Raw genomic sequence first — 17,235 nt, 5'->3', positions numbered from 1 at the left:
TGGGTGGGGAGGGGGAGGGGGGCGGGCGGGGGGGTGTTGGTGGGGAGAAAGAGGTCGGGGTGTTAGGTTTTATGGGCCGGGGAGAAGAATAAAGGGATGGAATATGATCATGGGAGAGTGGGGGGATGCCCCTGATGGGCACCGGGACCTGCCAAAAGGAGATATCCACCCCTGCTTCCTGCCCACCAGGAACTCGTGCAGTGAACACTGCCAGGCTGCTTGCCATTCCCCCACTTGTTCCCCATTGTAGTGGAGGTGGACTGAAGCCCTTATGTGACAGTTAATTATCTACTTAAGAGCCTCAGTAGGCCTTAATTGCAGGCAGGTTGCCTGACACTTTCCCCGCTCCTGGTAATCCGGTGGATAGGTAGGGGGTGGGTGGTAAGGTGGCAGGCTGGCAACCCGCTTTATTTTATGTGCTGTGCTCACCTTCAAATAGGCCGGCGTTGGGGGGGAGGAGGGGCGGTGGGATGGGTGTAAAATTCACGCCTAGGACCTTGAATCTGGGCGGAAATGTTCTTCATACTTACCATAGAAGGTAAGATATCCAAAGAGTGCGGTCAGCAAGTACATGGTAAACATTGAGAGGAAGGATATAGCTGAAACATATTCCATTTTTCTGCATGTGCGACTGAAAAACAAAAATTATTTTATTTATGCTCAAGCTCAGCGGGGTTGCAAATATCTACTAAATATATATTTAATTAAGCACACTTACTGCTCGAGTTCACGGTAGATGGGCAGTACTGATGGATGGCACACGAAAGCAAAGGCCATAGTGGGCAAAGCATAAACTGTCTGGAAAATAAAACAACAGTTCATAGTCGAGCATGACTGCAAACCAAAACCAACAGCAAAATGAGCTTTGAGGTTACACACACCACACAGAAAAATACTATAGTGTTATATATTTTTCTAGTGAGTTTAAAATGCTTTCAATGACCTATGTATTGGAGGAATTGAGCACAGTGGCACAGAAAGGGAGGATACAAGTTTGAATTCCCAGAAATGTTCCGATTCCGAGCAGGGATGCCAGGTCAATGCTGTGGCACTTCTCCAAGGGGCTGGGGGGGGGTGGGGTGTGGGTGGGGGGGAGGGGGGGGGGTGCGGTGGGAAATCAGATGGGGGAAGTGGCTGCTGGGTTTCTCAGTAGGTGCCCAATGAAGCCATTGTTAGAGATCTAGGGCGGGAATTTTCCCTTGGCAGGCGGGCGCGTGCCCGACCCGCTTGAGTATGAAATGACGTGCGTTGGCGTCCACCGAGCACGCCGACGTCAACGCGCAGTGGTGCGGTAATCCGTTCGGCGGGCGTGCGGCAGAGTCGGTCTGTTAAGGCCATCAAGCAATCAATTTAATTGATTTTTTCACTGCCTGTCCAACCTTACGGTTGGCGGGCAGGTGAAAAGGCCAAGCGGCCTTTGCATTTTTTTGGAAACATCATCCACGGGTGGGCTGAGGTTGACAAAAGCAAATAATAAAATAAAAGTTTTAAAATTTAATTAACAACATGTCCCTGCTCATGTGACAGAGTCACATGAGGGGATGTGTTTCATTACATTTTTAAAAAATTAATTTTTAAAATATCACTTCATCTCCCTGAGGCACGGAGCTGCCTCAGGGAGATTATGCAGCGCTCACTCGCGCGCATGCGTGAAGTTTGGCCCGCTTGCACTCCCCCCACTGCTGCTTGCACAGTCAGTGCTCAGCGCTGCCTCTCGTGTTTCACGCTGGGTGGACCTTATTTGGCCCGCCAGCCTGAAATCACGGTGTGGTGCTGATCGCGGGCGACCATCGTCTTCCTGACCGCACCCGCCGAGCACCCCCGCCAAGGGCAAAATTCTGCCCCTAGAGGTGACCAGCAGAATGCGTTTGGCACTTGCAGTTGGTGTAGTATTATCTCCTGCCTGGTACAAAGCCAGATTTGAAACAAGCCCTGACCGTCCACAGTACTATTGGGAATATTCTAAATCCAGCAACCTTTGAGTAAAAGTGGGTAGTGTTACATGCTCTCTCACATCATTAGAAATTCAATGAACAGCAGAACACAATGCAGGTATCAACATTGCTCATGTCTATCAGCTCTTTGCCATACTGTAGAAATATAGAAAATCTATGGATAGAGGGAGTAGTGTCTAAATTTTCAGACACAACTGAAAAAAACGCAGTAAATAATTCTGACAGTGACAGGGGGCTGCAAGGGTGTGCTGGTAAGATGATGGAATGGGCAAATAAAGGTTGCAGGTGGAATTCAATTCCAGTGAATATGGGGTGGTACAATTTGTTTAAATGTTAGTGATTGCTCCTTTAATGAATGATGGGTAGGTGATGTTGAAGAGCAGAAGGATTTGCATGGACAGGTTCACAGGACATTAGAAGCATCATCTTCAAGTGGTTAAGGAGGTTTAGGAAAAAAACTAATGGAATACTGGGTTTTATGACAAGAGGGATAGAATAAAAGATTGAGGTATTATGATGATTCTATATAAAATCTTATAGGTCCACAGTTAGGTTTTAATTTAGTGAGGCTGCAGGGGACCCAACGATGGGCTGGAAAACCAGGGTAAACCCCTGACTTGGTTGTTCTGGGGATCCCAGGCCACATTTTAGACCCATCTGGCAACTAATTAGTTGTTGTTAGGGCTCCTGTCTCTTTATAAGAAGGGAGCAGATCCCCAAGAGCTGGTGGCCCCTGCTGGGACTGTACCCAGCTGAGAGGACGTAACAATAGACACTGCCCTCACAACTAACTGAGTTGCCAGGACCAGTCAGGCAGGCCCCAGTGAGGGAAGGAGGGTTGTTCCTGAGGTCTGACGGTGATATAACCATGGGGGCGGCCGATGGGACCCCTCCAAGGGTCACAGAGTGCCTGGTTAGGTTGGCCTCCCCCGCCCATAAGCCTGCAGGTAGGTTGCCAGGGTTTACCAGACAGTCTCCCCATGCAGCAGAAGGCCCACTCACAGCTCGTAAAATGCCAGCGGTAATAGACAGATGCAATTAATTGGCCACTTAAGTGGATCAATTGGCCAGTGGTTGGTGTGTCCAGGACACAGAGGCATAAATGTAGGATTAAATGTATGAGGTTTAGCACAGTAGGAGAAGCACAAAGGGCTGTGATGTTATACTACATTATATTTGTCCCCTTTTGAAAAGCTACTTTGTCCTTCAGAGATTCCTTCCACCACATGTAACTCTTGCTCCCAGACCTTTTCCAGCACCAGTCTTGAGCTCATGTCTGCAGGACACAAAGAAGGTTAGATATCAATGTCCCCTCCCAATTTTTTGCGTTGTGCATGTCCTATTTATTTGCATGTGCAGTACCTTTAGTTATTTGAACAGCTGCGCACACGTGGTATTTTAAAGTGGACGACTTGTGAGTAGCTTGCCTGGTACCTTCCAGGGTTGCCGCACAGCCACACACACACACACACACACACACAGCTCACAAGGAACACTCATTCATTTTTGTCATCTTCCTACATTGTAGAGTTAACTTTTATAATCACATTAATTAAATTAAGATCTCCTGACCCAAATCATTGCAATGGAAATATGTAATCGTAGTATTGGGAATGCCTAATGAAATGCATTAGTACCTTAATAAAACCATTTGGCATACATTCATACATCAGTAATGAAACAAAATGTTTGATACCTTATCATTCAAGACCAAACTCTTTGCTGTGCACGTGGTTTTACAAGAAAAGCTTGAAAGATTAGTTGATACCAAAGGACAGAGAAGCTGTGTCTTTTTATAGATAACCTGAAATCAAAGCAAACGATCACTGCTTCTTATGTTTCCCTCACCAATCATTTATAAGCATCATTGCCTAAATATATTTAACACCTGGTATTAATCCTAATATCTATTCTATGATTTCCAAAACAACATTCTCCAACTTTTCCAGTAATATACATTGTTGAGGCACGGTTTTATAACAATGCAATAAAAGCAAAATAACGCAAATGCTGGAAATCTAAAATAAAACAGGAAGTCCTGGTTCTGAGCAAGGGTCACATTTGACTCAAAACATTGTTTTTTCTCTCTCCACAGATGCTGCCAGACTCACTGAGTATTTCCAGCACTTTCTGTTTTTATTTATAACAATATATCTGGTTTGTCTGAATGAAATACAAATATTACTTACTACAATTAGGAAGAAAATCATACAGGCAAGTGAAAATCCACTGGTATATCCAAGGTACCCTATGAAGCAGGAGAAGAATATGTTACCTTGAATATTGATGCAGTGTAACACAGAGGGGGGTAAAGCAGGATATTTCATCTTTGGCCTTCACATTTGAAAGTACTTTTTTCATTAACAGACTAATGATAGTAATGTTCACAATGCCTTTAAATCACAGAATTGTTATGGTGTAAAAGGAGGCCATTCGGTCCATCAAGCCTCAGAAATTTCCACAAGTTTAGAAAATTATTTGATATTACTCTGTGCTATGGCCTTGCAAAGCACAATACCCAGATATTGCAATATATTAATCTGTTGACCTGCTCAACCACTTCATCTCCTCCACTTCTGATCCGTTTGTCACCCAGCAAAACGTTTATTCACCCCTATCATTGTCGGTGCCACTGTTATGGCTCCCGTCTTCGGTCCTTCAAGTCCAAGGAGGACAGACTTGAGAGCAAATTTGGTGCACAGCTGGTTTAGCCATCCATCAGCAAGTCTGGCCAGACCACATGAAGAAGTTTCCATCAGCAAAAGTAGAAAAGGTATAGAAGACAGTAGAGAAGGTCCTGGCAGGAGCCAAGAGAAGGAGAAAGGGAAAGAGAAATAACAGGATTGGGTTTGGAGCAGCAACCAAAAGGCTCATGTCAATGAGCAGATAGAATTCATTTACAAAGGGCACCTTGCAATGTTTCATCCTCAACTTCTGTGGCTTAGCGATTTTATTTCTTAGGCAAATTACAGCAGCCAATTTTCATACAACTAGCAATGAGATAAACGATTAGTTACTCTATTCCTTTTTACTGATGGATATAAACTACGGCAGCGAACAACACCCCTTTCTTCTTTGGGTTGATACATCCATCTTGTTGCAACATCTCATCTAAAAGGCGGCCCCTCCTCCAATGCAAAGCTCTCTCAGTGCTTCACTGTAGTATCAGCCTAAGAGATACTCAACTCTAGAATGGTACATAAGGCCACGACATTCTGACTCAGAGGCAAAAGTGCCACCTAGGACAAAGCTGATGGTTAATTTTACATAAAGGAGGAGGGGGATTTCCACACTTGGATCAGATAGATATCTTGCCACCGATTAAAAGCAGGCCCTTACTAGCACAGCAGATCAGGAGGAGAGTTTTTACCAGAATATCCAAGTGCAGCTTTGAAAATCCATTGGTGGAAGCCTGAACTTAGTTTGTCAATGTGCATTTAAGCTTCCAGAGATGGAGTTTGGGGGGGATTGGGCAAAAAAAAAAAATACTCATATCAAAAGCAATAAAAAAAAATCTAAAGTGAATTTTTTTTAAAAAAGTGAGCATTTTTGGCCAAGGGTTGTGAGGTAATTTTCCAATGTCTGTTCAAAATATTTTCATCTCTGGCAGTCATAAGTTTTTTCAATCTTTCGCCATGCCCTAACTCCTTATCTGTCGTGCAATAACATAATGAGCACTCCCTGTTTCAGCTCTGACTCATATTTGAATACCTGGTAGGGGAGGGTGGGGGGGGGGCGGGGGGGTGGGGGGGGGGAAGAAATGTAACTTGTGCCAGATTTCAGTGCAAAATGGGCTGCATGACGCAACACACACACCTGAGTACGTCAACTGAAGACCTGTTGGAAATTAGGCCATCGGCCTCACCTGCAAATGTAATTGGTGGGTAGGCGTAGCAGAGGAGGGAGAGCCTAGGGTAGCAGCCCCCCGCTGCAGTTTTGTAAGACCAACAGCACTGAAATGAAACAATTCACAAGGTTCCTTAACTTTTCATGGGTGGCTTCCAGAAGTCCCTTTAAAGACTATTTGTTAGGCTGCTGACGCCCCATATTATCTGTGCAGAGCAAGAGTGGCGTTATGCCCACTTGTTCACCAATTTTGCACGGAGGTTCTAAAACTGGTGCGACTTGCATATTCAAGCACCTTAAACCTGTTTCAGGCATCGGATACTTAGAACCACCATGTATTTCCGGGTCAAATCGGACTCTATCACAACCCAAATTTTGCCATTCCAACCTTCATTTCTCACCCCAAAAAATAAGCAAGCTAAGATTGAATTTCTCCCCCGCAGTGATTTAGTTAAGTTTGGCAAATGAACAAATGTCATTTAATGTAGACGTAAAAATAGCGGTGTGCCAGATATTTCCATGCACCCAGTAGCTAGGAACCATCATATTCCAAAGTATTTGGTTAGCAAAATCAATACTTTTCCTTGCAATCATCAGTTCCCTTCTTAAGTAGATCACCATTCAGCTTTTCATACCCCTCCCCCTTAATCCTGCCAATTTTCCACCTTGAAGGTGGAACTACAGTTAGTACTGTTCACAGCCTCTTTCTCCATCAAGTGCAATGCTCCATCCAACTGATGGTTCTTCACTGATATTCTATTTAATTGTGGGAGACGTCAGAGCCAATTTTTTTTTTTTCTTTATCCTTTCGTGGGACGCGGACGTGTGGTAAGGCCAGCATTTGTTGCCCATCCCTAACTGTCCTTAAACTGGGTAGCTTGCTAGGCCATTTCGGAGGACAGTTAAAAGTCAGCCGCATTGCTATGGGTCAGGAGTCACATGTAGGCCAGGCCTGGTGAGGATGGCAGCTTTCTGATCCCTAAAGGGCATTATATAGGGGACGAGATTTTCTGACCCCACCTGCCGTCGGGATTGTCCGGTCCCATCGAAATTCGATGAACCTTTGGCTGGGCCAGCGAATCTCCCGCAGCGGGTCCCACCATGTTGGGGCCAGAAAATCGCAGCCAGGGTTAACCTTTACCATATATGTGCTATTCTAAGCAATCATACATAATTATTCTTGTATATGTTGCCTTCGCTTCCTTTGACATATTAAGATACATTACTGCTGGCACATCAGATACTTACCTAAGTTCTTGAGTAGGCACAAGGGTAGGATGATGATTAAAGTCACAAGTATAACAAGGTAGTTGCCAACCATATACCACTCCCTGAAAGCAAATAAAAAGGGTGCTTACTTATCAGGAATAGTGAACATGGTGTCTCAGCTGAAAGAAACTAACTGCAACTTTCTTCCTTCGAAACACTACTGAACACTACTTACACATGTGCGAATTCAGAAACTGTTGGTAGCTAGCCAGCACATACAAGGTGTTCAAAATAATGAATGGTTCTGACTGAGTAAATAAGGAGAAACTGTTTCCAACGGTAGAAGGATTAGTAACTGGTGAAGACTGGTGAAAGAACCAGATGTGACATGAGGAAATGTTTATTTTTACACAGCAAAGTGTTGAGATCTGGGATGCTTTGTCTCAAAAGGTGGTGGAAACTGACTCAATGGCAACATTCAAAAGAGGATTTAGATAAATACTTGGAGGGGAAAATAAATTATGGGCTGGGGGGAAATAAGAGGATAGTTGGACTAACTGGATAGTTCTACCAAAGACCTAGCATATGCATGATGGTCCACTTCAGTGCTGTATTGTTTTGATTCTAAGAGGGTTAGAATGTGAATTTTTTTTACCACAAACTGTTGTTGAAATAGAATCCATTTTTTCAAGTAGAATTGGACATTGTTTAAAAACGAATATTGAGTAGTTCAGAGCAGGAATACAGGATTAGACCAGGCAGCTAATGTGGAGAAAAACAATCTTGCTGTTGCATTCTAATAAACATTTGTTAATTAAAAAATATTTGACTTGAATTTTCCCCCCACAGGATGAAACTTCAACTCTTGTTATCATTAATGACAAGACACTAAGAACTGTAGTTAAAAGATTCTCACTTAAAATGCCTAGTTATTCTTTTATATATGTATCCTAAATTTTTTTTTTTATTCATTGGATACAGGCATCACTGGCTAGACAAGCATTTATTGCTCATCCCAAATTGCCCTTGTTCAGAGGGCATTTAAGAGTCAATCACATAGGTGGGTCTGGAGTTACATGTGACAATACCATTGCGCCATTGCCTCCCCTTATCTGTCAGTACCAAGTTATGTGGCAATGAGTCAAACAATCTTGATTCCAATTTTTCTACATCACTTTCATGTGATGAACCAACTTCTCTTAATGGGTTTGCACATTTGAACACATAAATGAATCATACTTACTCAGAATTGTTTTGACCCATAAAGGACTGGATGACTTCTGGTAGTTCTTTCTTGACGACGAATAGGTAACTCAAGATCGCTAAAATAAAGGGAGGGTTACTTTAATATACAATCAGGTTTCTTGTTATTCATCATACCTTCCTCGGCCACCTAGAAGGACAAAGGCAGCAGACGCATGGGAGCATCACCACCAGCGCGTTCCCCTGCACACCAACGTGACTTTGAGCTATATCGCCGCTCCTTCACTGTCACTAGGTCAAAACCCTAACAACACTGTGGGTGTACCTACACCAGATGGACTGCAGTGCTTCAAGAAAGTGGCTCACCACCACCTTCTCAGGGGCAATTAGGGAATGGTAAAAATGTTGGCCTTGCCAGTGATACTCACATCCCATGAAAGAATTCAAAAAAACTTTTAACCTTCCTTCAAAATGCCACCAAATATATTCAATTCCAGACCCCCCGGTGACATTGCTCTAGGTGAGCGGCAGAATACTGCAGGGTAGGAGTGTCATCAATGAAGTGTTATAAGAGGTCAATTATAAAACTTTACAGGAAGGATATACTATGCCCAAGCTTTATGTTATATGTATGAATGCTCTATCCTGTCACTCTACAATCAGTAACAGAAATTCTTGGCACCAATGCTGATATAAACTATAATTTTGTATATCAAAGCAAAACAGGGATGAATATTTGATTTGCTGTTTTTTATGTATGTGCAGAAATACTTTTAATATTCATGGAAGAATGGTCTCACCTGCCACTGGAACTTAAGAAAAGTCAATCCCATTTACTGATTTTATGATTATTATTTCTCTCATACCAAGTACCAACAGCATCCTTCCCCCCACCAACTCCCTTTGCCCCACCATTAGTGGCTGTGCCTTCAGCAAGCCTATCTTAAGCACCGAAAATCCCTCTCTAAACCTTCCATCTCACTTCCTTCCTAAAAGAGCTTTGTAGACCATTTTTGAAATAATACTTTAATTAAATGGTAGCATTTCCATCAAATTGGAAGTAGGCGCATTTGTAGCCCTAACGCCACTGTAACTCAGAAAATGTATTTACAACCTGAATTAATAACATCCCTACCAACTATAGCAAAGCTCATGCACTGCTTTTAATGATATGGAGCAGAATTATAAGTGAGGTAAAGATTTTGTGTATGGCAGAGTAACAGATGCATAATGAAGACAGCACTATTTAGTGACCGTGTAAAGTAAATTGAATCTTTCTCTATTTTTGTGCCTTTTCATTACATTTTAGTATTAGTTGGCGAACAACAGTTGAGGTTATGTATCCCCTGTATTAGATTTGGTTAGCAGTGGTTTGACGAGATGGTGTTCCTCCTGCAAACTACAATTGGGGCAGAAATTTTCCCCTGTTGGGGTGGGGGGGTGGTTGAGTGGGGGCTGGCGGCATGTTACCTGGGTGGGCCAATTAAGGCCCACCCAGTGTGACGCTCGCCTGGAAGTGCTGAGCACTCCCTGTGCAGGCGGGGAGGGGGATTCCCTGAGTCTGGAGTGTGCTAAAGAGTGCAGAAATCTCCCTGAGGCACAAAGGTGCCTCAGGGAGATTTGTTTAAGTCTTAAACATTTAAATAAAGAAATTACATGAGCTGGGACATGTCAATGAATTTTTAAAACAATTTTACTGAATTTTTAAACACTTCATGAAATCTCACCCTGCCCGCGGATGAGGTTCCATGAAAAATGCGAAGGCCGCCTGGGCTCTTCCTCTGCCCGCCAACCTTAAGGTTGGACGGGCAGCTCATTTAATTATTTCAACTAGTTTTTACCAGGCCTTTGACAGTTTGGCGGGTGGGCAGCCGAGTCCTCTGAACTGAAAACCTAAATGACGGACGGTGATGTCAGGACATCTGCCCGACGTTACTGCGCGTCATTTTACCCGTCGGCTAGCGGGTCCCACCCCCACCCCCGCTCGCCAACCCGAAAATTCTACCCTTGATGACTCTTCTCTACAAAAATGGCAGAAAGTTGCTGTTCAGAAAGATTTGTCCCATCCTCAAGGCTCCAATAACCTAGTGTTTCAGTGAATTTGCAAAGTTGTTCATTTTATGGAATAAGACACAATGACTTGCTTTCTGAGGTGTCTGATTTATTCTAGTTGATCATTTTATTATTATATTTAATGAACAGAGAGCATAAGGAAATTAGAGACCACAGATAAATCAGGGCTGTTGGTATTTCAAGTACAAGGGCATTAGGAGCCATAACAGAGAGGGTTTGTGTTTCCTGTGACAGTCACCACCACGATAAAGGGTTTCAAATGAAGACAAGATCAAATGCCATTAATGGTAAATACTTTGTCTGGAAATTTACTTGTGTTATTTTAATATAAGTATAAGGTACTCTGCTCTGGTTGGACAGCTGCCGGCCTGTTATGAGTACTGAAATGTGTCATGGGTAGAATGTGACCACACACCAATCAGCAGATTGAGAACTACTGATTTGACTGTTAACACACTTGTGACTAAAATGACCATAGTTCTCTAAGTATTACCTCCGATGTTCTGTAGTGATGTTGATCCAAAGACTGCAAATTTCCCAGGTTTACCGAATGCTAGTTGTCCCAGTGTTTCATAAACCATGGAACCTAAATGCAGGAACAGTTTTGGCAATTAAAAAAGTTAAGCTTTCAAAGTAAAATTTCAAAGTGCTCAGATATTTTCTCCAATAATTTGCTGCTTTGTCAGTAGGTCATTATTGAAGTCACTTTGTGATTTGTTATACATTTTCATTGAAATGGACAATATCTGATTTCACAAATTAAATGCATAAAAGCTCTGCATTTCAGGAGTTTCATTAATATTGGTGAAAAACATGCTTTTCCCCCATTTTGGTAGAACAGAAATACATTGGCTCACTGTATCATTGGGAGAATTCAAAAATGCTGCTCTAACTTTAGTGTTAGGTTTTCAAGTTTCTTTGCATCACTTTTCATTCTAGCTCTGTCGAATGTCAATGTCTCATCAATTATATTGTTAAGGTTTGTTAATGTCAATTACATTGTTAAGGTTAAGAAAAACAGGTGATGGCTATTAATTGTCATTAGCACATATAAATAGGAGATAGCTGGGAGACTTGGTGTGTGAGAGGTTAAGCTGTGAAACTGAACAAGTAAATAAACCCCCTCTGCGTCTTGGTTGCTGCTTCACTAACCGGCTTGAACGTTGTTAACATCGAGTACATCGTATAAAATTTCCTGCCTCTTGATTAAATCATCTAATCTTATAACTTTTCTCACCAATGTTGAAACGTTAACTGATTTGAAAAAGCTATTTTTGTTCTGGATTGTTGGCCTAAATTCAGATATTCCAAGCAAGCAGAGGCTAAAGTACTGAGGAGACTACATTCTTAAGATAATGTAATTGATAGGTTTTTAAAATATATGAAGCTGAAACTGCTTATAGCTTTTAATTTATGGTAAGTATGATGGTTCAGTGCTTTAAACCATGTAATGAATAAGTTAATAATTTAAGAAACATAGGGCAGCACCCCGTTGGGGGGGGTTGTGCGGGGGCTGGCGCAAACCCGATCGGCGCCCCCGATCGGAGACGCGCCGCCATTTTACATGGGCGGGCCAATTAAGGCCTGAGCGCTCCCTGTGCGGGCAGGGGTGGGGGGGATTCCCTGAGTGGTTCCCTGCATGCACGCGAAAGAGCGCAGCGATCTCCCTGAGGCACGGAGGGTACCTCGGGGAGATCAGTTTAAGGTTTTAAAGTTTAAATAAAGGAAAAAAAAACTTTTAAAACATGTCCCCTCGTGTGACAGTGTCACATGAGCTGGGACATGTCAATGAATTTTTAAAATAATTTTTACTGAATTTTAAAACACTTCATGAAACCTCATCCCGCCCGTGGATGAGGTTTCATGAAAAATGCGAAGGCCGCTTGGGCTCTTCGCCTGCCCGCCAACTTTAAGATTGGACGGGCAGCTCATTTAATTGAGTTAATGCCTACTTAAATGGCCTTAATAGGCCTTTGACAGTTTGGCGGGCGTGCAGGCCAACCCGGCTGCGCGCCTGCTGAACTGACAATCTAAATGACGCGCGGTGACGTTGGGACGCACGCCCGACGTCACCACGTGTCATTTTACGCCTCGGCCAGCAAAATGCTGCCCATGGATCTAGTTGCTGGCTACTTTTCATTTTATTTATTTGCTTCAAAGGTTAATTTAATTACTTCATTTTACCTTCAAGGTATTTAATTATATTATTGTACATTCCTGATAAGAAACTATTTTGTTCAAAAGCAAAATCATGACAATCTGAAAAAGACATTGACATTTGTGGCGCTTGCAAACATATATATCTGAGTCCATTTTAAATTATGAAATGTGTGCAAACTTTACGTACAACCAATGTGCTCTCAGACAGGGTTTTTAAACGTGCAGATAACTACTGCATATGACCAAAAAATTAACCAACAAGTTTCAAAGCCAGAACTAAAGTTCATTTTCTTAGTTGTTTATCTAAACAATGAGCCCTGAAGATGCAAAGCAATTTAACAATTAATTCTGGTGCTATAGTCTGACAGAAAGTTAGGTCATCTTACCTGTTAAGACTGAAATCTGGAGCAAAAGGTGAATAGAATAAAGTGACAACAGAGCGATACCAATTAAAAGGAACCTGCAGAGGAAATAAAGTAAAACAAATGTCCTGAATGAAACTAACGAGCACTTTCTCAGATTTCTTTTGCTCGTTTTTATTTAAGCTTTGAAATGAAGACATGCCTGGTGGCATAACAGTCGACAAAGAAAAACGGGATCATTTGACTTTGGATTACAGTGTAAAATGGGTGGTATCAATACAAATCCCCATTATGCATCTATTCTGAAATGAAAATCAAGAGAGATATCTAACACACGGCTGAATCAATACTGACCATTTTACTCCACTGGCCAAAGTTAAAATCACCCTCAAGTAATTGCTGTAATTCTTTTCCTCAATGATTTTGAAAGGACTTGTTATGTATCCTGGTGAACTTCGTTTCACAGAATCACAGAATCGTCATGGTGCAGGAGGCCATTCGGCCCATCGTGTCTGCACCGGCTCTCTAAATGAGCACTATGGCTTAGTGCCATTCTCCTGCCTTTCCCCCATGCCCTTGCACATTGTTTCTATTCGAATAATCATCCAATGCTCATAACCTGCTTAATTACTATGTGGAAAAGAAAGCAATGAGACCAAATTGTAATCTCTGTAACAATGGAAGAATTTCAACTTACCTGACATGCTTGGAGCAGGAGGTAGGAGGGCAACAGAGCCTGGAGAACCTGGCTTCCTCTGCATGCTCCAGTGTAGGGGATAATTTTGGAGAATACTGCAGGACCTGCTGCATCTGTGCCCTAACTAGTTGGCAGGGATCCGATTCCAAGGAGTAGTTCAGGCTTTGGTTAGGGGTAGTTCAGGTGTAGGTTAGGGACTGGGGGAGGGTGTGGGAAATCAGAGCCTGGGCTGCAGGGGAAGGATCAGATGCTGGGTCGGGAGAAGAGATGGTAGTCCGATTATGGGGGCTGTCCAAGCAAGCATAGTAGATCCTGCTGGCGAGTGGAAAGGTGCTAACCCCCTGATCTTGCAGGTTCTTGTCTGGGTTTAGTTGGCAGGTTTCCCAAGGCTTAGGAAACCCTGACTTCCAGTCTTAAATTTCAAATGGTGAATAAAAATGAGGCACATGCTCTGTATAATAAATAAAATGCAACCCTGCATCCTTGGTGTGGGTTGATCATCTCATTCCCTTCCTGTCTCCATTAAAACTGGAAGTGAGCAGGTTGGAGATGGGTTGTGGTCAGGATTCGGACTTATAACACTTCAACTCATCCCACCCAAATCCATCCATTTTTAGGGGTAAAGCACCTTCAATTTGTTTAACCACTTCTGTTATACAAATCCATTAACTTTCTTCACTAAAATCAAAGTATTAACCCAATAGAAAGTTTGTAATATTCATTATAATGCAGCATAAGCATCACTGTTCGCTAATATCAATTCACACCTGATGCTTTGCTCACATTGCAATAAAAGCCCAAACAATAAGCTTTAAGTCAGATCTTGAGATCAGCAATAGATAATGACCAACCCCAGGAGGTTACAGGTCAAACAGGTAAAAAAACAAACAATTAAGGCCCGCCCAGCTTGAAACGTGAGCGGCAGCGCTGAGTGCTGCCTGTGCGGTCGGGGGAGGAAGATGAGCGTGAACTTGGCGCATGCGCGCAAGTGAGCGCTTGAAAATCTCCCTGAGGCACAGAGCTGCCTCGGGGAGATGAACAGTTTCCAAAAAAAAAATAATAAAGATTTCTAAAAAGTTATAAAACATGTCCCCTCATGTTATAAATTAAATGTAAAATGTTTTATTTTAATTTTTATTTGCTGTTGGAAACCTCACCCCGCCCATGGATGAGGTTTCCTAAAAAGTGCAAAGGCTGCTTGGCCTTTTCGCCTGCCCCGCCCACCGTAAGGTTGGACAGGCAGTGAAAAATTTAAGTTAACTATCTTTTTAATGGCCTCAATAGGCCTTTTAATTGTCGGCGGGCGTGTTGCTGATTCCCCACGTGCGCCCGCCGAACGAAATATCGCGTGACTGCGCGTTGATATCAGGACGCTCGCCCGACGTCAACGCGCATCATTTTACGCTCGAGTGGGTTGGGCCCGCCGAAGTAAAAATTCTGCCCAATATATATTGATTTCAAGTTCTGGAAAGTTGGATGGGTTCTATTACGAATTGGTGACCCACTCCCCTGGATTAACATGCAGTGAAGACTAAAAATGACCCCAATTACGTTTAATCTTTACACTCTAGAGACAGCTTCTAAATTTAGTTGTCAACTGTCCTTCAAAATTTGAGATGGTGGCGCAGGGGATGGTGAAGCATCATTTGTTAAAGATATACAAAATGCTGAAAATGTCTTCTCTCCTATGGCAGTCTGCCACTAATGCACATGCAGAAGTTAGCAGATTCTTTTTTTTTGACATGAAATAATAGTGGCCTCTTGTTTAAAAATACTGTTCAACACCATATATTTACACTTATATGAAGTGTCAAACCCAAGCGAAAGGAATAAAAAAAACCACAAGTAGCTACAAGTAAAAAAAACATGCTGGGTGCAGCAACACCTCTCACATACAATAATGTATGTACACTAACGGTAAAAGACCAAATGTAGTCAAATGTTATGTATAAATCTAGGTTAAGGGTCGGTAAAGCGCCCACAACAGACCCTGTTTTTTAATATTTATACTTTCATGGGATATGGGCATCACTGGCAAGGCCAGCATTCATTGCCCATCCCTAATTGCCCTTGAGCTGAATGGCTTACTGGGCCATTTCACGGGGCAGTTAAGAGTCAGCCACATTGCTGTGGATCTGGAGTCACATGTAGGCCACACTAGGTAAGGATAGCAGATTTCCCTCCCTAATGGACATTAGTGAACCAGATGGGTATTTACAACAATTGATTATAGTCACCATTACTGAAGCTAGCTTTCAATTCCAGATTTTATTATTTGAATTTAAATTCCAACAGCTGCCTTGGTGGGATTTGAACCCTCATCGCCAAAGCATTAGCATTAGCGTTAGCCTGGGCCTCTGGGTTACTAGCCCAGGGACATGACCACTATGCCACTATCCACACCCACCCCCCACCCCATCCCGTGAAGTTAATCTGGGGTAATTTCCACAGACAATCGTGGATGGACAGCCTGCCATCCCACTGGAGTCAATAGAAAGGCAATTGGACAGGGCTTCTGAGAGAAATCAGGAGCCAGAGGATTGCACTTTTCACTAAGCAGCATCTCACTTTCTGCATAGGTGTAGAGAGTTGGGGTGCATGTGTGTGTGAATAGGATTGCCACACGATAAAGGCATCATGGCAGCTGTCATCGTAATTCCTGTGATCAGGAAATTAGCATACAGCGGACGGGTGACATCACCAGTACATTTAGTAAATTAATTTATTCAATTTTAGGAAGGTTGATTGTGAAGCCGCCAGGGTTGAAGTGGAGAGAACACATTAGAAAAATACATCAGGAAAATGTTAAATAAAAATAGAATACTTTTGAGAATGTATTGGAAAAGATGCAAATAAAATATATGCAATAAGCAAGTAGCTGGTTAATATTAAAGCCTTAAACTTAGTAGTGAAATACAGGGCTAAACAGGAGAAAAAATGTTTTAAGAGATTTAACAGGAAGGATGAAAGATCAAGCAATGCATAAAACAAAGCTAAAACTGCCAAGAGCATTATCTATGGTGGAAACAGAAAAGGGACAAAACAAATTGCAAGAGATATAAGGAAAAACAAAGATTTAAATATGTTCATAATGAATAAAGCATCAAAAAACAAATGGACCTCTTAAAGACTGGTGAGGTAACATAGCAGAAAAGGTAAAGATGCACACAAATATTACATTTATTTCCAATGAAGAATGACGGCGTTCCTTTAATAGAAGATGTATCTGCATTTCTTGAAAAATAGAGGGTTAATGAATGAAATGCTGATTAAAAAACTAGGGCGCTTGAATGTATATCAGACAGAAAACTGGAATACGTTCAGGGGGATGTTAGGCAATGCGGATTAGGCAATAAGGGAGAGAAATTGGTGTAAGTTTTTCATAGCTTATTAGTTATAGTGGGTGATTATATGATCCAGCACTCCCAGTGAGAAGGGATATTCATTCAAGGCACAGCCATAATTTATCAAAATGTTTTTCCTGCAAGGGTTACTCCCAGTGGGAGTGCTAAATTTTGGAATCAACCTACAGTGTCATAGCAGAATTGGGTAATTATTATTTTTTAACAATTATTTTAAAATGTCAAAAACATGAGTCCTTGCAATTATTAGTCAATTAGATTAATATCTATAAAAATAAAGGCATTAGGGCATATTAGTAAGGAAGCAATTCCACAACATTTAGCATGTATTTGAATAATTTGAAGATAATGCGGGCTACTGAAAGGAA

The 17,235-nt window shown here is 42.1% G+C and overlaps 1 protein-coding gene across 1 annotated transcript in view; it reads right to left on the bottom strand.

Moving 5' to 3' along the window:
- LOC144696497 (sodium-coupled neutral amino acid symporter 1-like) overlaps positions 1-17,235 on the bottom strand; it is a 48,378-nt gene that overhangs the window by 8,752 nt on the left and 22,391 nt on the right. Inside the window, exons 5-12 of the mRNA XM_078567850.1 lie at positions 12,833-12,906; positions 10,780-10,872; positions 8,254-8,332; positions 7,050-7,132; positions 4,145-4,203; positions 3,652-3,759; positions 719-798; positions 531-631 (exon numbers count right to left, since the gene is read on the bottom strand). Of these exons, the coding sequence (XP_078423976.1) occupies positions 531-631; positions 719-798; positions 3,652-3,759; positions 4,145-4,203; positions 7,050-7,132; positions 8,254-8,332; positions 10,780-10,872; positions 12,833-12,906 (677 nt within the window). The remainder of the gene's footprint in view (positions 1-530; positions 632-718; positions 799-3,651; positions 3,760-4,144; positions 4,204-7,049; positions 7,133-8,253; positions 8,333-10,779; positions 10,873-12,832; positions 12,907-17,235) is intronic.

Source organism: Cetorhinus maximus, chromosome 22 (genome assembly GCF_964194155.1).
Source record: "Cetorhinus maximus chromosome 22, sCetMax3.hap1.1, whole genome shotgun sequence".
Taxonomy (NCBI): Eukaryota; Metazoa; Chordata; class Chondrichthyes; order Lamniformes; family Cetorhinidae; genus Cetorhinus; species Cetorhinus maximus.
Note: the sequence above shows the minus strand (reverse complement) of the source record. Positions and strands in the feature narration are given on the sequence as shown.